The sequence below is a fragment of the Somniosus microcephalus genome, chromosome 12, assembly GCF_052327205.1.
Source record: "Somniosus microcephalus isolate GS21.2 chromosome 12, FLI_Smic_1.0, whole genome shotgun sequence".
Taxonomy (NCBI): Eukaryota; Metazoa; Chordata; class Chondrichthyes; order Squaliformes; family Somniosidae; genus Somniosus; species Somniosus microcephalus.
The window spans coordinates 218,126,398-218,147,258 of record NC_140998.1 but is presented as its reverse complement, the minus strand read 5'-3'; the positions used below and the strand labels follow the sequence as shown (position 1 = coordinate 218,147,258).

Sequence of the window (20,861 nt, the reverse complement as noted above, 5' to 3'; positions counted from 1 at the left end):
GACACGGGGAGAGAGAGACACACACACGGAGAGAGAGACACACACAGGGAGAGGGAGAGAGAGACACACACACAGGGAGAGAGAGAGAGAGACACACACAGGGAGAGAGAGAGAGACACACGGGAAGAGAGAGAGACACACACGGGGAGAGAGAGAGACACGGGGAGAGAGACACACACGGGGAGAGAGAGACACACACACGGGGGGAGAGAGAGACAGACACACGGGGAGAGAGAGAGACAGACACACGGGGAGAGAGAGAGACACGGGGGGAGAGAGAGACACACGGGGGGAGAGAGAGACACACGGGGGGGAGAGAGAGACACACGGGGGAGAGAGAGACACACGGGGGGAGAGAGAGACACACGGGGGGAGAGAGAGACACGGGGGAGAGAGAGACACACGGGGGGAGAGAGAGACACACGGGGGGAGGGAGAGAGACACACGGGGGAGGAGAGAGACACACAGAGGGAGGGAGAGAGACACACAGAGGGAGGGAGAGAGACACACAGAGGGAGGGAGAGAGACACAGAGGGAGGGAGAGAGACACACAGAGGGAGGGAGAGAGACACACAGAGGGAGGGAGAGAGACACACAGAGGGAGGGAGAGAGACACACAGAGGGAGGGAGAGAGACACACAGAGGGAGGGAGAGAGACACACAGAGGGAGGGAGAGAGACCACAGAGGGAGGAGAGAGAGACACACAGAGGGAGGGGAGAGAGAGACACAGAGGGAGGGAGGAGAGAGACACAGAGGGAGGGAGAGAGAGACACAGAGGGAGGAGAGAGAGACACAGAGGGAGGAGAGAGAGACACAGAGGGGGGAGAGAGAGACCACAGAGGGAGGGAGAGAGAGACACAGAGGGAGGGAGAGAGAGACACAGAGGGAGGAGAGAGAGACACAGAGGGAGGAGAGAGAGACACAGAGGGAGGGAGAGAGAGGACACGAGGGAGGGAGAGAGAGACTCAGAGGAGGAGAGGAGACACAGAGGGAGGGAGAGAGAGACACAGAGGGAGGGAGAGAGAGACACAGAGGGAGGAGAGAGAGACCCACAGAGGGAGGGAGAGAGAGAGACACAGGGAGAGAGGAGAGACACAGGGAGAGAGAGAGAGAGACAGACAGACAGACAGCGAGCGAGCGTGGTTACCTTTGAGAAGGACCGCAAGTCTTTCACCACTTCGGATCCCACACCATTGACTGCACCTCCCCACCGACACTGCAAAACACACACCAAACCCTCAGAAACATTCAGCACAGGAGGGACAGAGGGCAAGGAGGAGGGACAGAGGGCAGGGAGGGAGAGGAGAGACTGGGGGAGAAACGGGAGGGAGGGCATGGGGGGGCCCGAGGGCGAGGGACAGTTAGAGAGTAACAGCAACGTGGCCATGAGGTTAATTCCACCCCCACCAGTGATAACATTAAACTGGACTGTGGGTCCTATCACAGAGCTGTCTGGGCCCGGGGACTGTGGGTCCTATCACAGAGCTGTCTGGGGGACTGTGGGTCCTATCACGGAGCTGTCTGGGGGACTGCGGGTCCTATCACAGAGCTGTCTGGGGGGCTGCGGGTCCTATCACAGAGCTGTCTGGGGGACTGCGGGTCCTATCACAGAGCTGTCTGGGGGACTGCGGGTCCTATCACAGAGCTGTCTGGGGGACTGCGGGTCCTATCACAGAGCTGTCTGGGGGACCGCGAGTCCTATCACAGAGCTGTCTGGGGGACTGCGGGTCCTATCACAGAGCTGTCTGGGGGACTGTGGGTCCTATCACAGAGCTGTCTGGGGGACTGCGGGTCCTATCATGGAGCTGTCTGGGGGACTGCGGGTCCTATCACAGAGCTGTCTGGGGGACCGCGAGTCCTATCACAGAGCTGTCTGGGGGACTGTGGGTCCTATCACAGAGCTGTCTGGGCCCGGGGACTGCGGGTCCTATCACAGAGCTGTCTGGGGGACTGCGGGTCCTATCACAGAGCTGTCTGGGCCCGGGGACTGCGGGTCCTATCACAGAGCTGTCTGGGGGACTGTGGGTCCTATCACAGAGCTGTCTGGGGGACTGCGGGTCCTATCACAGAGCTGTCTGGGGGACTGCGGGTCCTATCACAGAGCTGTCTGGGGGACTGCGGGTCCTATCACGGAGCTGTCTGGGGGACTGCGGGTCCTATCACAGAGCTGTCTGGGGGACTGTGGGTCCTATCACAGAGCTGTCTGGGGGACTGCGGGTCCTATCACAGAGCTGTCTGGGGGACTGCGGGTCCTATCACAGAGCTGTCTGGGCCCGGGGACTGCGGGTCCTATCACAGAGCTGTCTGGAGGACTGCGGGTCCTATCACAGAGCTGTCTGGAGGACTGCGGGTCCTATCACAGAGCTGTCTGGGGACTGCGGGTCCTATCACAGAGCTGTCTGGGGGACTGCGGGTCCGATCACAGAGCTGTCTGGGGGACTGCGGGTCCTATCACAGAGCTGTCTGGGGGACTGCGGGTCCTATCACAGAGCTGTCTGGGGGGCTGCGGGTCCTATCACAGAGCTGTCTGGGGGGCTGCGGGTCCTATCACAGAGCTGTCTGGGGGACTGCGGGTCCTATCACAGAGCTGTCTGGGGGACTGTGGGTCCTATCACAGAGCTGTCTGGGGGACTGCGGGTCCTATCACAGAGCTGTCTGGGGGACTGTGGGTCCTATCACAGAGCTGTCTGGGGGACTGTGGGTCCTATCACAGAGCTGTCTGGGCCCGGGGACTGTGGGTCCTATCACAGAGCTGTCTGGGGGACTGTGGGTCCTATCACGGAGCTGTCTGGGGGACTGCGGGTCCTATCACAGAGCTGTCTGGGGGGCTGCGGGTCCTATCACAGAGCTGTCTGGGGGACTGCGGGTCCTATCACAGAGCTGTCTGGGGGACTGCGGGTCCTATCACAGAGCTGTCTGGGGGACTGCGGGTCCTATCACAGAGCTGTCTGGGGGACCGCGAGTCCTATCACAGAGCTGTCTGGGGGACTGCGGGTCCTATCACAGAGCTGTCTGGGGGACTGCGGGTCCTATCACAGAGCTGTCTGGGGGACTGCGGGTCCTATCATGGAGCTGTCTGGGGGACTGCGGGTCCTATCACAGAGCTGTCTGGGGGACCGCGAGTCCTATCACAGAGCTGTCTGGGGGACTGTGGGTCCTATCACAGAGCTGTCTGGGCCCGGGGACTGCGGGTCCTATCACAGAGCTGTCTGGGGGACTGCGGGTCCTATCACAGAGCTGTCTGGGCCCGGGGACTGCGGGTCCTATCACAGAGCTGTCTGGGGGACTGTGGGTCCTATCACAGAGCTGTCTGGGGGACTGCGGGTCCTATCACAGAGCTGTCTGGGGGACTGCGGGTCCTATCACAGAGCTGTCTGGGGGACTGCGGGTCCTATCACGGAGCTGTCTGGGGGACTGCGGGTCCTATCACAGAGCTGTCTGGGGGACTGTGGGTCCTATCACAGAGCTGTCTGGGGGACTGCGGGTCCTATCACAGAGCTGTCTGGGGGACTGCGGGTCCTATCACAGAGCTGTCTGGGCCCGGGGACTGCGGGTCCTATCACAGAGCTGTCTGGAGGACTGCGGGTCCTATCACAGAGCTGTCTGGAGGACTGCGGGTCCTATCACAGAGCTGTCTGGGGACTGCGGGTCCTATCACAGAGCTGTCTGGGGGACTGCGGGTCCGATCACAGAGCTGTCTGGGGGACTGCGGGTCCTATCACAGAGCTGTCTGGGGGACTGCGGGTCCTATCACAGAGCTGTCTGGGGGGCTGCGGGTCCTATCACAGAGCTGTCTGGGGGGCTGCGGGTCCTATCACAGAGCTGTCTGGGGGACTGCGGGTCCTATCACAGAGCTGTCTGGGGGACTGCGGGTCCTATCACAGAGCTGTCTGGGGGACTGTGGGTCCTATCACAGAGCTGTCTGGGGGACTGTGGGTCCTATCACAGAGCTGTCTGGGCCCGGGGACTGCGGGTCCTATCACAGAGCTGTCTGGGGGACTGCGGGTCCTATCACAGAGCTGTCTGGGGGACTGCGGGTCCTATCACAGAGCTGTCTGGGGGACTGCGGGTCCTATCACAGAGCTGTCTGGGGGACTGTGGGTCCTATCATAGAAACATAGAAGATAGGAGCAGGAGTAGGCCATTCGGCCCTTCGAGCCTGCTCCGCCATTCAATGCGATCATGGCTGATCATCCAAGTTCAGTACCCTGTCCCTGCCTTCTCCCCATATCCCTTGATCCCTTTAGCCTCAAGAAATATATCCAACTCTTTCTTGAATATATTTAATGAACTGGCCTCCACCGCCCTCTGTGGTAGAGAATTCCACAGGTTCACCACTCTCTGGGTGAAGAAATTCCTCCTCATCTCTGTCCTAAATGGCTTACCCCTTATCCTTAGACTGTGACCCCTGGTTCTAGACTCCCCCGCCATCGGAAACATCCTTCCTGCATCTAGTCTGTCTAGTCCTGTTAGAATTTTATAGGTTTCGATGAGATCCCCTCTCATTCTTCTAAACTCCAGTGAGTATAAGCCCAATCGACACAATCTCTCCTCATACGTCATTCCTGCCATCCCAGGTATCAGTCTGGTGAATCTTCGCTGCACTCCTTCCATGGCAAGAACATCCTTCCTCAGATAAGGCGAACAAAACTGCACACAATACTCAAGGTGTGGTCTCACCAAGGCCCTGTCCAACTGCAGCAAGACATCCTTGTTCCTGTACTCGAATCCTCTCGCTACGAAGGCCAACATACCATTTGCCTTCTTAACCGCCTGCTGCACCTGCATGCTTACCTTCAGCGACTGGTGCACAATAACACCCAGGTCTCTTTGCACTTCCCCTTTTCTCAATCTATTGCCATTCAAATAATAATCTGCCTTCCTGTTTTTGCCACAGAGCTGCCTGGGCCCCAGGACTCAGGACTGTGGATCCCATCACGGAGCAAGGCGAACAGAAGCACGTGTTCAATTACCCACCTGAGTTCCTCGCCCGCCATTTCAAAAGTGGTCTTGGATAAATCCGCGCAGATGGAAGCCATCTTCGAGCTGCCTCCTGCCCCCAACATCTCACCTGGACACAGGGCAAGGGACAGTTAGTCACTGCAATAGGAGGGGCTCGAATCGCTGGTGGGGACAGATTCATCGACGGACGGAGGGGACGGAGCCATCGATCGAGGAGAGACCCCCCGCCCCCACTGAGCGTCTCCCACAGCATTGAGATGAAGGAGGTCTCAGTCGGAGGCTAGACTCCCCCCCCACCCCACTGCCGCCCTCCCTCACTATTCACCAACGTGAGACCGACCCCGCCCGCTCTCACACCGTGAAACCTCGGCCCGTGTCCGCACCGCGCCCGATATCCAAACTCACCCGTGTCGGTGAACGTCAGCAGGTAGATCACAGATTCACCTTCCACCGTGAACAGCAACCTTGTCCCATCAGGACTCCAGCAACCCGTCTGAAAGCACAGGCGGCATAGAGTCAGCGGCAGGATCGGCGAGCACCGACCGGGCAGAGCCTCACCGTCACCCCCTCACCGAATCACGACCCACCCCCACAGCATCGCCCCTCACCGAATCACGACCCACCCCTCACCGTCACCCCCTCACCGAATCACGACCCACCCCCACAGCATCGCCCCTCACCGAATCACGACCCACCCCTCACCGTCACCCCCTCACCGAATCACGACCCACTCCCCTCACCGTCACCCCTCACCGAATCACGACCCACCCCCCTCACCGAATCACGACCCTCACCCACCTGCCCCTCCTCACTGCCTCCCCCTCACCGAATCACGACCCATCCCCCTCACCGTCACCCCTCACCCACCTGCCCCTCACTGTCGCCCCCTCACCGAATCACGACCCACCCCCCTCACCCACCTGCCCCTCCTCACTGCCTCCCCCTCACCGAATCACGACCCACCCCCACACCGTCGCCCCTCACCGAATCACAACCCACCCCCCTCACCCACCTGCCCCTCACTGTCGCCCCCTCACCGAATCACGACCCACCCCCCTTTCTGTCACTCCCTCATCACCACCCCAGATTGTGACCCCAGGGTCGGCGCGCGGGGCCGTGTGTCTGACCCCGGGGTCGGCGTGCGGGCCCGTGTCTGACCCCGGGGTCGGTGTTATGGGTGAGCGGAGACATACCTGACACCTGCCGTGCAGCATTGGCCACCGTTCGCAGGTCCACATGCGCGTCTCCCACACCCTGGAGACAAGAGAGGAGATAAAAGGAGGACAGGTTCACACTCTGGTGCCGGTACTTGTAGCACGGGGAGGCAGGGTTCGGGATCTCGGCAGGAGGAACCTGTATCGAGCTTGGCGCTCCCAATCCGACACTCTCCGTTTATGCATTAACCCTCGCACACAAACCACACTCAGATCAACAGCTCGAAGCTCGCGCAGCACTGCTCTGAAGCGAGCAGAGCGTACAGACTCTGCGAGGGGCCTGGTCCTCCACAGTATGGCTACACTGTCAAACCCACAGGTGAACTCGGCTCGGCAGAGGGCACATAACCTTACACTGGCCTGATTGTAGCAGCACCCAGCTTGCCCCCACGCTCCTCCTCCTCTGACCCGGCCACCAACCCATAGAGTCATAGAGTTATACAGCACAGAAAGAGGCCCTTCGGCCCATCGTGCCCGCGCCAGCCATCAAGCCCCGTCTATTCTAATCCCATTTTCCAGCACTTGGTCCCTAGCCTTGTATGCTATGGCGTTTCAAGTGCTCATCTAAATGCTTCTTGAATGTTGTGAGGGTTCCTGCCTCTACCACCCTTTCAGGCAGTGAGTTCCACATTCCAACCACCCTCTGGGTGAAAAAGTTTTTCCTCAAATCCCCTCCAAACCTCCTGCCCCTTACCTTGAAACTATGCCCCCTGGTTATTGACCCCTCGACTAAGGGGAAAAGTTCCTTTCTATCTACCCTATCTATGCCCCTCATAATTTTGTACACCTCAATCAGGTCCCCCCTCAGCCTTCTCTGCTCCAAGGAAAACAACCCCAGCCTGTCTTCATAGCTGAAGCGCTCCAGCCCAGGTAACATCCTGGTGAATCTCCTCTGCACCCTCTCCAATGCAATCACATCCCTCCTATAGTGAGGCGACCAGAACTGCACACAGTACTCCAGCTGTGGCCGAACCAGCGTTTTGTACAGCTCCATCATAACCTCCCTGCTCTTATATTCGATGCCTCGGCTAATGAAGGCAAGTATCCCATATGCCTTTTTAACCACCTTATCTACCTGTTCTGCTGCCTTCAGGGATCTATGTACATGCACACCAAGGTCCCTCTGATCCTCTGTCCTTCCTAGGGTCTTACCATTCATTGTGTATTCCCTCCAAAATGCATCACCTCACACTTTTCAGGGTTAAATTGCATTTGCCACTGTTCTGCCCATCTGACTGTTGTGGAGTATTTTAAACCAACACTCGACACAAGGTTTTAGATCGACAGTCAAGTTGTCTTTATTGCACCGGTGGGGAAAACAGTCTGCTCTGTCTTCGGCAGACTTTTCCAAATTGGTACAGCAAACACTACATTTTTATACATTACAATACACGTCAAAATTCATTCCTGCCACCTGATTGGACCTTGGCCCGCATGCATCTTCACTGATTGGTTGCCTATGCCGCGTTACATTAAAGTACCACCTTTATTATCGGCTGTTATCCCTCAAGCTGTTGCTGCACCTATGACCTTGGTTTATGCCAGATGGGTCTCATCAACATTGTACTTCTGGTTCATTCAGGCGCACCAACGTCGGTGTTCTCGCTCAGGCCAACATCCCCAGCATCGAAGCTTTGACCGCGCTCGATCAGCTCCGATGGACGGGTCACATCGTCCGCATGCCCGATACGAGACTCCCAAAACAAACGCTCTACTCGGAGCTCCGGCACGGCAGGAGAGCCCCAGGTGGGCAGAGGAAACGCTTCAAGGACAGCCTCAAAGCCTCCTTGGAAAAGTGTAACATCCCCCATCGACACCTGGGAATCTCTGGCCCAAGACTGCACAAAGTGGAGGAGAAGCATCCGGGGAAGGCGCCGAACACCTCGAGTCTCTTCGCCAGGAGCAAGCGGAAGCCAAGTGCAGGCAGCGCACGTCAACCCAAGCGCCCCACCCACCCGCCCCTTCAACCACCGTCTGCCCCACCCTGTGACAGAGACTGTCGGTCCCGCATTGGACTCATCAGTCACCTGAGAACTCATTTTTAATGTGGAAGCAAGTCATCCTCGGTTCCCAGGGACTGCCTAAGAAGAAGGACTTCTGGTTCATTGTCCTCCTTTCACAGAATCACAGAAACCCCACAGTGCAGATAGAGGCCATTTCGGCCCATCGAGCCTGCACCGACACATATCCCACCCGATCCCCGTAATCCCTACACCAACACATATCCCACCCTATCCCCGTAACCCCACGTATTTAATCCCCCTAACACTAAGGGTCAATTTATCATAGCCAATCAACCTAACCCGCACATCTTTGGACTGTGGGAGGAAACCGGAGCACCCGGAGGAAACCCACGCAAACACGGGGAGAATGTGCAAACTCCACACAGACAGTCCTGCCTCTCTAGGCCTAATTCATTGTTTTACTTGCCTGCCAGAACAGAACTTACATCCTCTTATGGTTCCACGTCCGGCTAGGTTATCTCCACTGCCAGCTCAGCAACTTGGAAAAAAGCTTACTACTGCAAAAGGCCTATTAGATTATTGTCTTTATTATAGTACACCATTCAGTGAAACAGCCAGCGATGTCAGTTTAACTCTTTCCCCACTGTATGACCAACCCGTCTACATCGCCTTGTAGCCTGAGGCTTCCCTCCTCGCTATTTACCACTCCACCTTCCGTTCAGACACTCACCTGAAAACGGCAGAGGGCGTGGCCGCCAGAACTCGGCTCCCATCGGGCGACCAGGACAGGTAAGTAACTCCTCCCCCTCCAACTCGCTGTAGAGGTACACAGATCTCAGTGGACACATCCCAGACCTGTGTGGGGGGAGCGGTGGAGAGAGTGCAACAGGTCAACACAGGCACAGCTCCCCCGGTGGCCCTCCCTCACCCCCAGGCTGGGGATCTTACCATCATCGAGGTGTCGACCGGAGATGCGGACAGCAGCAAGCCTCCTTTCGGGGACCAGGCGAGTGAGGTCACGGGGCTGTGGCCGGGGTGAGAGAGAACATGAGCACAGCCTGACGAGGGTCTGAAACAAAGAGTGGTAGAAACACCCCGGGGTCAGTGTCAGAAACCGTCCCTTCAACAACTTGCATTTATATAGCGCCTTTAACGTGAAACGTCCCGAGGTGAGTTTCAAACAACATTTTTTTCACCGAGCCACATAAGGAGATAATAGAACAGCTCGATCAAAGAGGTGGATTTTAAGGAGCGTCTTAAAAGGAGGAGTGAGAGGCGGAGAGGTTTAGGGAGGGAATTCCTGAGCTTAGAGCCCAGGAGGCTGAAGGCACGGCCACCAATGGTGGAGCGATGGAAATCGGGGGGATGCGCAAGAGGCCAGAATTGGAGGAGCGCAGAGATCTGGGAGGGTTGTAGGGGGCTGGAGGAGATTACAGAGATCTGGGAGGGTTGTAGGGGGCTGGAGGAGGTTACAGAGATAGGGAAGGTTGTAGGGGGCTGGAGGAGGTTACAGAGAGAGGGAGGGTTGTAGGGGGCTGGAGGAGGTTACAGAGATAGGGAGGGTTGTAGGGGGCTGGAGGAGGTTACAGAGATCTCGGAGGATTGTAGGGGGCTGGAGGAGGTTACAGAGAAAGGGAGGGTTGTAGGGGGCTGGAGGAGGTTACAGAGATAGGGAGGGTTGTAGGGGCTGGAGGAGGTTACAGAAATAGGGAGGGTTGTAGGGGCTGGAGGAGGTTACAGAGATAGGGAGGGTTGTAGGGGGCTGGAGGAGGTTACAGCGATAGGGAGGGTTGTAGGGGGCTGGAGGAGGTTACAGAGATAGGGAGGGTCGTAGGGGGCTGGAGGAGGTTACAGAGATAGGGAGGGTCGTAGGGGGCTGGAGGAGGTTACAGAGATAGAGAGGGTTGTAGGGGGCTGGAGGAGGTTACAGAGCTAGGGAGGGTTGTAGGGGGCTGGAGGAGGTTACAGAGATAGAGAGGGTTGTAGGGGGCTGGAGGAGGTTACAGAGATAGGGAGGGTTGTAGGGGCTGGAGGAGGTTACAGAGATAGAGAGGGTTGTAGGGGCTGGAGGAGGTTACAGAGATAGGGAGGGTCGTAGGGGGCTGGAGGAGGTTACAGAGATAGGGGGGGTCGTAGGGGGCTGGAGGAGGTTACAGAGATAGGGAGGGTTGTTGGGGGCTGGAGGAGGTTAGAGAGATAGGGAGGGTTGTAGGGGGCTGGAGGAGGTTACGGAGATGGGGAGGGTTGTAGGGGGCTGGAGGAGGTTACAGAGATAGGGAGGGTTGTAGGGGGTTACAGAGATAGGGAGGGGTGTAGGGCTGGTGGGGGTTACAGAGATAGGGAGGGTTGTAGGGGCTGGAGGAGGTTACAGAGATAGGGAGGGTTGTAGGGGCTGGAGGAGGTTACAGCGATAGGGAGGGGTGTAGGGGCTGGAGGAGGTTACAGCGATAGGGAGGGTTGTAGGGGCTGGAGGAGGTTACAGAGATAGGGAGGGTTGTAGGGGCTGGAGGAGGTTACAGCGATAGGAAGGGGGCGGGGGGCTGGTGAGGAGGGCTATGGAGGGATTTAAACAAGAGGATGAGAATTTTAAATTCAAGGCGTTGCAGGACCGGGAGCCAGTGTAGGTCAGCGAGCACAGGGAAGGACGATGGGTGAACGGGACTCGGTGCGAGTTTGGACACGGGGGGGGCGGGCCAGCAGAGTTCTGGACGACCTTAAGTTTGCGGAGGATGGAAGAGGGGAGGACGGCCAGGGGAATATTGGAATAGTCGAGTCTGGAGGTCACAAGCAGCAGTGAAACAAATCTCCAGTAACAACGAGATATCATCAGGAACCCGATAACGTGCGAGAGACGGAAAGACAGCGTGAAAAGAAAGACTTGTGTTTCTCCAGCCCCTTTCACCACCTCAGGACGCCCCAAAGCGCTTCACAGCCAATGAAGTACTTTTTGAAGTGTGCTCACTGTTGTAATGTAGGAAACGCAGCAGCCAATCTGCGCACAGCAAGCTCCCACAAACAGCAATGTGATAAATTACCAGATCATCTGTTTTATTAAATGTAGGTTGAGGGATAAATATCGGCCCCAGGACACCGGGGAGAACTCCCTCCCTGCTCTTCTTCGAAATAGTGGCCGTGGGATCTTTTACATCCAACCGAGGGGGCAGACGGGGCCTCGGTTTAACGTTTCACTGAAAGACGGCACCTCCGACAGTGCCGCACTCCCTCAGTACTGCCCCTCCGACAGTGCGGCGCTCCCACAGTACTGCCCCTCCCACAGCACGGCGCTCCCTCAGTACTGCCCCTCCCACAGCACGGCGCTCCCTCAGTACTGCCCTTCCAACAGTGCGGTGCTCCCTCAGTACCGCCCCTCCGACAGTGCGGCGCTCCCTCAGTACCGCCCCTCCGACAGTGCGGCGCTCCCTCAGTACTGCCCCTCCGACAGTGCGGCGCTCCCTCAGTACTGCCCCTCCGACAGTGCGGCGCTCCCTCGGTACTGCCCCCCCGACAGTGCGGCACTCCCTCAGTACTGCCCCCCCGACAGTGCGGCGCTCCCTCAGTACCGCCCCTCCGACAGTGCGGCGCTCCCTCAGTACTGCCCCCCCGACAGTGCGGCGCTCCCTCAGTACTGCCCCTCCGACAGTGCGGCGCTCCCTCAGTACTGCCCCCCCGACAGTGCGGCACTCCCTCAGTACTGCCCCCCCCGACAGTGCGGCGCTCCCTCAGTACCGCCCCTCCGACAGTGCGGCGCTCCCTCAGTACTGCCCCCCCGACAGTGCGGCGCTCCCTCAGTACTGCCCCCCCGACAGTGCGGCACTCCCTCAGTACTGCCCCCCCGACAGTGCGGCACTCCCTCAGTACTGCCCCGACAGTGCGGCGCTCCCTCAGTACTGCCCCCCCGACAGTGCGGCACTCCCTCAGTACTGCCCCGACAGTGCGGCGCTCCCTCAGTACTGCCCCCCCGACAGTGCGGCGCTCCCTCAGTACTGCACTGTGTGTCGGCCTGGATCGGGTGAGATCAGATGACTCAGCACGGGCAGGGATGGAGCCTGGGCTGTTCGGGAAGCTTCTAAGCGTGAGGTTGGCCCCGTGATTGCGCTTTTGGCGGAGCTCAGATTCTCGCTGGTCACACGCGGTACCTGGTGGAGAGGGAGGTGGGGTCCACATTCCACACCAGGATACAGGTCTGGCAGCCCACAGCCAGCACCGAGGCACACAGGGGTTTCCAGGCCAGTGTCGACACGTTCTTCTGTAATCGGTGTTTCAGGGTTGGCACAGTCTCACTGAAAGGACAAAAGACCAGGAGTGACCGAGAGGCAGATCACACGCACCCCACACACAGGCACGAACAGACACGCACCCCACACACATCTCCTGGCACATACGGACACACACACAGATACAGACTCCACATGGCACACGCACGCACACATGTGGCACATACAGGCATGAACACACACCCACACACACGGGAACAAACAGCCCCACACACCCACGCACCCCGCACACAGGAACAAACAGCCCCACACACACCCCGCACAGGCATACATGAACACACACACATGGCGCGCGCGCGCACACACGAATACATCCCACACACACGCGCGATCAGACACTGACAGCGACAGTCTGTCAGCGAGGGTCGGACCCGCACGCACCTCTTCCAGTTGTAGATGCGGATAGAATCGTCCAAAAGAGCCAACGCAAACTTGTAAGTGTGGGGGTGCCAGGCAAAGGCACGGAGCGGACAGCTGATCCTGGAAATACAGATCGGCAATCAGCAACAGGCTCGCTGTACCCCGACAGAGGGGGAGGGACCCCAATATTCAACTGTACCCCGACAGAGGGGGAGGGACCCCAATATTCAACTGTACCCCGACAGAGGGGGAGGGACCCCAATGTTCAACTGTACCCCGACAGAGGGGGAGGGACCCCCAATATCCAGCTGTACCCCCACCAGAGGTTACACCACAGTGCGACCCCCCCATCCTCATTCCCCCACCCGCGGTTACACCACAGTGCGACCCCCAACCTCTTCCCCCCCCCATCCTCGGTTACACCACAGTGCGACCCCCATCCTCTTCCCCCCACCCGCGGTTCCACCACAGTGCGACCCCCATCCTCTTCCCCCCACCCGCGGTTCCACCACAGTGCGACCCCCATCCTCTTCTCCGCCCCCCCCCGTGGTTACACCACAGTGCGACCCCCAACCTCTTCCCCCCCCCATCCTCGGTTACACCACAGTGCGACCCCCCCATCCTCTTCCCCCCACCCGCAGTTACACCACAGTGCGACCCCCATCCTCTTCTCCCCCCCTCTCTCGCGGTTACACCACAGTGCGACCCCCATCCTCTTCTCCCCCCACCCACCCGCGGTTACACCACAGTGCGACCCCCCATCCTCTTCCCCCCCCCCCCCCCGCGGTTACACCACAGTGCGACCCCCATCCTCTTCTCCCCCCACCCACCCGCGGTTACACCACAGTGCGACCCCCATCCTCTTCTCCCCCCACCCACCCGCGGTTACACCACAGTGCGACCCCCCATCCTCTTCCCCCCCCCCCGCGGTTACACCACAGTGCGACCCCCATCCTCTTCTCCCCCCACCCACCCGCGGTTACACCACAGTGCGACCCCCATCCTCTTCTCCCCCCACCCACCCGCGGTTACACCACAGTGCGACCCCCATCCTCTTCTCCCCCCACCCACCCGCGGTTACACCACAGTGCGACCCCCATCCTCTTCTCCCCCTCTCCCGCGGTTACACCACAGTGCGACCCCCATCCTCTTCTCCCCACCACCCCCCCCCCCCGCGGTTACACCACAGTGCGACCCCCCGTCCTCTTCCCCCCACCAGAGGTTTGCAGTCAGTGACTCACCAGTCGGTCACCTGGGAGAATTCGGACAGCAGGGTCTCTGTGCTGAACTGTAATAGAAGAGAGCCCTGATGACCAGCACTGCACCACACACATCCCCCTGATCACAATTTACAACCCTCGCACCCTGACCCCTCGCACCCGGATTGGGGACAGGCTGCATAGACGAGGCTTGCAGTCCCTTGAGTACAGTGGATTAAGAGGCGATCTAATCGAGGTGTTTAAAAGGTTAAAAGGAGTTGATGGCGTAGATTGAGAGAGAATCTATTTCCTCTGGTGGTGTGGGTGGGAGTCCGGAACAAGGGGGGGGGTGTACTTTAAAATTAGAGCCAGGCCGTTCAGGGGTGATGTCAGGAAGCACTTCTTCACACAAAGGGCAGTGGAAATCTGGAAAACACTCCCCCAACAAGCTGTTGAGGCTGGGGGTCAATTGGAAATTTCAAAACTGAGATCAATAGATTTTTGTTGGGTAAGGGTATTAAGGGTTACGGAACCCAGGCGGGTAAATGGAGTTAGAATTCAGGACAGCCCTGATCTGATTGAAAGGTGGAACAGGCTCGAGGGGGGCTGAATGGCCTCCTCCTGTTCCGAATGTAACAGGCTCTAGGGGGGCTGAACGGCCTCCTCCTGTTCCTAATGTAACAGGCTCGAGGGGGGCTGAACGGCCTCCTCCTGCTCCTAATGTAACAGGCTCTAGGGGCTGAATGGCCTCCTCCTGTTCCTAATGTAACAGGCTCTAGGGGCTGAATGGCCTCCTCCTGTTCCTAATGTCATAACGTTACGAGCACGGAAACTCTAGCGATACGTACCGTGAGGTGAGGAGACAGTGACCCGTGGAAGGACGCGATCCACTGCAATACAGTCAACGCACAGCCAGACATCGTCCTCAGCCAGTGTGGGACTGGAAGCAAACACAGGCAGAAGGTGAGCACAGGACTTTGATGCCGGTCAGGGGCAGTGGGGAAAAACAGCTGGAAGTCAGAGTGCTGGAAGTCTGCTGCAGACAGAAAGGATAGGTTAGCTGTTCAAATCCAGGCTCCTCCTCACAACAGGATCGTGCCCCAGAAGTCAGGAGCTCCGCACCGTCGGAGGGGCGGTACTGAGGGAGCGCCGCACTGTCGGAGGGGCAGTACTGAGGGAGTGCCGCACTGTCGGAGGGGCAGTACTGAGGGAGCGCCGCACTGTCGGAGGGGCAGTACTGAGGGAGCGCCGCACTGTCGGAGGGGCAGTACTGAGGGAGCGCCGCACTGTCGGAGGGGCAGTACTGAGGGAGCGCCGCACTGTCGGAGGGGCAGTACTGAGGGAGCGCCGCACTATCGGAGGGGCAGTACTGAGGGAGCGCCGCACTGTCGGAGGGGCGGTACTGTGGGAGCGCCGCACTGTCGGAGGGGCAGTACTGAGGGAGCGCCGCACTGTCGGAGGGGCAGTACTGAGAGAGCGCCGCACTGTCGGAGGGGCAGTACTGAGGGAGCGCCGCACTGTCGGAGGGGCAGTACTGAGGGAGCGCCGCACTGTCGGAGGGGCAGTACTGAGGGAGCGATGCACTGTCGGAGGGGCAGTACTGAGGGAGCTCCGCACTGTCGGAGGGGCGGCACTGAGGGAGCGCCGCACTGTCGGAGGGGCAGTACTGAGGGAGCGCCGCACTGTCGGAGGGGCAGTACTGAGGGAGCGCCGCACTGTCGGAGGGGCAGTACTGAGGGAGCGCCGCACTGTCGGAGGGTCAGTACTGAGGGAGCGCCGCACTGTCGGAGGGGCAGTACCGAGGGTGCGCCATACTGTCGGAGGGGCAGTACTGAGGGAGCGCCGCACTGTCGGAGGGTCAGTACTGAGGGAGCGCCGCACTGTCGGAGGGGCAGTACTGAGGGAGTGCCGCACTGTCGGAGGGGCAGTACTGAGGGAGTGCCGCACTGTCGGAGGGGCAGTACTGAGGGAGCTCCGCACTGTCGGAGGGGCAGTACTGAGGGAGTGCCGCACTGTCGGAGGGGCAGTACTGAGGGAGTGCCGCACTGTCGGAGGGGCAGTACTGAGGGAGCTCCGCACTGTCGGAGGGGCAGTACTGAGGGAGTGCCGCACTGTCGGAGGGTCAGTACTGAGGGAGCGCCGCACTGTCGGAGGGGCAGTACCGAGGGTGCGCCATACTGTCGGAGGGGCAGTACTGAGGGAGCGCCGCACTGTCGGAGGGTCAGTACTGAGGGAGCGCCGCACTGTCGGAGGGGCAGTACTGAGGGAGTGCCGCACTGTCGGAGGGGCAGTACTGAGGGAGTGCCGCACTGTCGGAGGGGCAGTACTGAGGGAGCTCCGCACTGTCGGAGGGGCAGTACTGAGGGAGTGCCGCACTGTCGGAGGGGCAGTACTGAGGGAGTGCCGCACTGTCGGAGGGGCAGTACTGAGGGAGTGCCGCACTGTCGGAGGGGCAGTACTGAGGGAGCTCCGCACTGTCGGAGGGGCAGTACTGAGGGAGTGCCGCACTGTCAGAGATGCCGTCTTTTGGCGGAGACATTAAACTGTGGCCCCATCAGCCCTCTCCTACTCCGACCACTTACCTTCATCGTCAGATTTCGTAATTTCGTCCAGCAATCCACAGAGTCCCGAATCGTGCCTGAAACCAGAAACACACAGACATGATTGGAGCGCGCCACTCGTTCTGTTGCTCGCGGCCCCAGTCAGGACTAAGCAGCAATAAACGCAGCCTCCGTTCCCCCGAGAACTCACCAGGCGTTGGCGCTACGTTTCCACACGGGCTCGCTGTGGCATATAAATGCTGCCTTGGCGCTGTGCTCGGAGCGACTATGTGGTTTCAGAGAATCCTTCTGGATGATCACAGGAGGGAATCCAAGAACCTGGGGAATGAAAGTGAGTTCAGATTCTCGCCTGCACAAAAACCCAGAAACCACCATCTAACGCCCTGTCCCTGCCCTGGGAGTGTTTGATGGGTCAGTGTAGAGGGAGCTTTACTCTGTATCTAACCCGTGCTGTACCTGCCCTGGGAGTGTTTGATGGGACAGTGTAGAGGGAGCTTTACTCTGTATCTAACCCGTGCTGTACCTGCCCTGGGAGTGTTTGATGGGACAGTGTAGAGGGAGCTTTACTCTGTATCTAACCCTGTGCTGTACCTGCCCTGGGAGTGTTTGATGGGACAGTGTAGAGGGAGCTTTACTCTGTATCTAACCCGTGCTGTACCTGCCCTGGGAGTGTTTGATGGGACAGTGTAGAGGGAGCTTTACTCTGTATCTAACCCGTGCTGTACCTGCCCTGGGAGTGTTTGATGGGACAGTGTAGAGGGAGCTTTACTCTGTATCTAACCCGTGCTGTACCTGCCCTGGGAGTGTTTGATGGGACAGTGTAGAGGGAGCTTTACTCTGTATCTAACCTGTGCTGTACCTGCCCTGGGAGTGTTTGATGGGACAGTGTAGAGGGAGCTTTACTCTGTATCTAACCCATGCTGTACCTGCCCTGGGAGTGTTTGATGGGACAGTGTAGAGGGAGCTTTACTCTGTATCTAACCCCGTGCTGTACCTGCACTGGGAGTGTTTGATGGGACAGTGTAGAGGGAGCTTTACTCTGTATCTAACCCCGTGCTGTACCTGCCCTGGGAGTGTTTGATGGGACAGTGTAGAGGGAGCTTTACTCTGTATCTAACCCCGTGCTGTACCTGCCCTGGGAGTGTTTGATGGGACAGTGTAGAGGGAGCTTTACTCTGTATCTAACCCGTGCTGTACCTGCCCTGGGAGTGTTTGATGGGACAGTGTAGAGGGAGCTTTACTCTGTATCTAACCCGTGCTGTAGCTGCCCTGGGAGTGTTTGATGGGACAGTGTAGAGGGAGTTTTACTCTGTATCTAACCCGTACTGTACCTGCCCTGGGAGTGTTTGATGGGACAGTGTAGAGGGAGCTTTACTCTGTATCTAACCCGTGCTGTCCCTGCCCTGGGAGTGTTTGATGGGACAGTGTAGAGGGAGCTTTACTCTGTATCTAACCCCGTGCTGTACCTGCCCTGGGAGTGTTTGATGGGACAGTGTAGAGGGAGCTTTACTCTGTATCTAACCCCTGCTGTACCTGCCCTGTGAGTGTTTGATGGGACAGTGCAGAGGTAGCTTTACTCTGTATCTAACCCCGTGCTGTACCTGCCCTGGGAGTGTTTGATGGGACAGTGTAGAGGGAGCTTTACTCTGTATCTAACCCGTGTTGTACCTGCCCTGGGAGTGTTTGATGGGACAGTGTAGAGGGAGCTTTACTCTGTATCTAACCCCGTGCTGTACCTGCCCTGGGAGTGTTTGATGGGACAGTGTAGAGGGAGCTTTACTCTGTATCTAACCCGTGCTGTACCTGCCCTGGGAGTGTTTGATGGGGACAGTGTAGAGGGAGCTTTACTCTGTATCTAACCCTGTGCTGTACCTGCCCTGGGAGTGTTTGATGGGACAGTGTAGAGGGAGCTTTACTCTGTATCTAACCCGTGCTGTACCTGCCCTGGGAGTGTTTGATGGGACAGTGTAGAGGGAGCTTTACTCTGTATCTAACCCGTGCTGTACCTGCCCTGGGAGTGTTTGATGGGACAGTGTAGAGGGAGCTTTACTCTGTATCTAACCCATGCTGTACCTGCCCTGGGAGTGTTTGATGGGACAGTGTAGAGGGAGCTTTACTCTGTATCTAACCCCGTGCTGTACCTGCACTGGGAGTGTTTGATGGGACTGTGTAGAGGGAGCCTTACTCTGTATCTAACCCGTGCTGTACCTGCACTGGGAGTGTTTGATGGGACAGTGTAGAGGGAGCTTTACTCTGTATCTAACCCCGTGCTGTACCTGTCCTGGGAGTGTTTGATGGGACAGTGTAGAGGGAGATTTACTCTGTATCTAACCCGTGCTGTACCTGTCCTGGGAGTGTTTGATGGGACAGTGTAGAGGGAGCTTTACTCTGTATCTAACCCCGTGCTGTACCTGCCCTGGGAGTGTTTGATGGGGACAGTGTAGAGGGAGCTTTACTCTGTATCTAACCCGTGCTGTACCTGCCCTGGGAGTGTTTGATGGGGACAGTGTAGAGGGAGCTTTACTCTGTATCTAACCCCGTGCTGTACCTGCCCTGGGAGTGTTTGATGGGACAGTGTAGAGGGAGCTTTACTCTGTATCTAACCCCGTGCTGTACCTGCCCTGGGAGTGTTTGATGGGGACAGTGTAGAGGGAGCTTTACTCTGTATCTAACCCCGTGCTGTACCTGCCCTGGGAGTGTTTGATGGGACAGTGTAGAGGGAGCTTTACTCTGTATCTAACCCCGTGCTGTACCTGCCCTGGGAGTGTTTGATGGGACAGTGTAGAGGGAGCTTTACTCTGTATCTAACCCCGTGCTGTACCTGCCCTGGGAGTGTTTGATGGGACAGTGTAGAGGGAGCTTTACTCTGTATCTAACCCGTGCTGTACCTGCCCTGGGAGTGTTTGATGGGACAGTGTAGAGGGAGCTTTACTCTGTATCTAACCCGTGCTGTACCTGCCCTGGGAGTGTTTGATGGGACAGTGTAGAGGGAGCTTTACTCTGTATCTAACCTGTGCTGTACCTGCCCTGGGAGTGTTTGATGGGACAGTGTAGAGGGAGCTTTACTCTGTATCTAACCTGTGCTGTACCTGCCCTGGGAGTGTTTGATGGGACAGTGTAGAGGGAGCTTTACTCTGTATCTAACCTGTGCTGTACCTGCCCTGGGAGTGTTTGATGGGACAGTGTAGAGGGAGCTTTACTCTGTATCTAACCCATGCTGTACCTGCCCTGGGAGTGTTTGATGGGGACAGTGCAGAGGGAGCTTTACTCTGTATCTAACCCCGTGCTGTACCTGCCCTGGGAGTGTTTGATGGGACAGTGTAGAGGGAGCTTTACTCTGTATCTAACCCCGTGCTGTACCTGCCCTGGGAGTGTTTGATGGGACAGTGTAGAGGGAGCTTTACTCTGTATCTAACCCGTGCTGTACCTGCCCTGGGAGTGTTTGATGGGACAGTGTAGAGGGAGCTTTACTCTGTATCTAACCCGTGCTGTAGCTGCCCTGGGAGTGTTTGATGGGACAGTGTAGAGGGAGTTTTACTCTGTATCTAACCCGTACTGTACCTGCCCTGGGAGTGTTTGATGGGACAGTGTAGAGGGAGCTTTACTCTGTATCTAACCCGTGCTGTCCCTGCCCTGGGAGTGTTTGATGGGACAGTGTAGAGGGAGCTTTACTCTGTATCTAACCCCGTGCTGTACCTGCCCTGGGAGTGTTTGATGGGACAGTGTAGAGGGAGCTTTACTCTGTATCTAACCCCTGCTGTACCTGCCCTGTGAGTGTTTGATGGGACAGTGCAGAGGTAGCTTTACTCTGTATCTAACCCCGTGCTGTACCTGCCCTGGGAGTGTTTGATGGGACAGTGTAGAGGGAGCTTTACTCTGTATCTAACCCGTGTTGTACCTGCCCTGGGAGTGTTTGATGGGACAGTGTAGAGGGAGCTTTACTCTGTATCTAACCCCGTGCTGTACCTGCCCTGGGAGTGTTTGATGGGACAGTGTAGAGGGAGCTTTACTCTGTATCTAACCCGTGCTGTACCTGCCCTGGGAGTGTTTGATGGGGACAGTGTAGAGGGAGCTTTACTCTGTATCTAACCCTGTGCTGTACCTGCCCTGGGAGTGTTTGATGGGACAGTGTAGAGGGAGCTTTACTCTGTATCTAACCCGTGCTGTACCTGCCCTGGGAGTGTTTGATGGGACAGTGTAGAGGGAGCTTTACTCTGTATCTAACCCGTGCTGTACCTGCCCTGGGAGTGTTTGATGGGACAGTGTAGAGGGAGCTTTACTCTGTATCTAACCCATGCTGTACCTGCCCTGGGAGTGTTTGATGGG

General features: G+C 57.8%; 1 protein-coding gene across 2 annotated transcripts in view; it reads right to left on the bottom strand.

Moving 5' to 3' along the window:
• aaas (achalasia, adrenocortical insufficiency, alacrimia) overlaps positions 1-20,861 on the bottom strand; it is a 42,818-nt gene that overhangs the window by 2,424 nt on the left and 19,533 nt on the right. The window contains exons 3-14 of one of the 2 annotated variants that reach the window (XM_086004059.1): positions 16,726-16,853; positions 16,557-16,612; positions 14,823-14,914; positions 14,017-14,063; positions 12,797-12,895; positions 12,278-12,421; positions 9,090-9,210; positions 8,872-8,996; positions 6,157-6,217; positions 5,369-5,456; positions 4,979-5,072; positions 1,149-1,217 (exon numbers count right to left, since the gene is read on the bottom strand). In XM_086004059.1, coding sequence (XP_085860185.1) covers positions 1,172-1,217; positions 4,979-5,072; positions 5,369-5,456; positions 6,157-6,217; positions 8,872-8,996; positions 9,090-9,210; positions 12,278-12,421; positions 12,797-12,895; positions 14,017-14,063; positions 14,823-14,914; positions 16,557-16,612; positions 16,726-16,853 — 1,101 coding nt within the window. In that variant the 3' untranslated portion in view covers positions 1,149-1,171. The remainder of the gene's footprint in view (positions 1-1,148; positions 1,218-4,978; positions 5,073-5,368; positions 5,457-6,156; positions 6,218-8,871; positions 8,997-9,089; positions 9,211-12,277; positions 12,422-12,796; positions 12,896-14,016; positions 14,064-14,822; positions 14,915-16,556; positions 16,613-16,725; positions 16,854-20,861) is intronic. The other variant, XM_086004058.1, reaches the window with a different exon arrangement.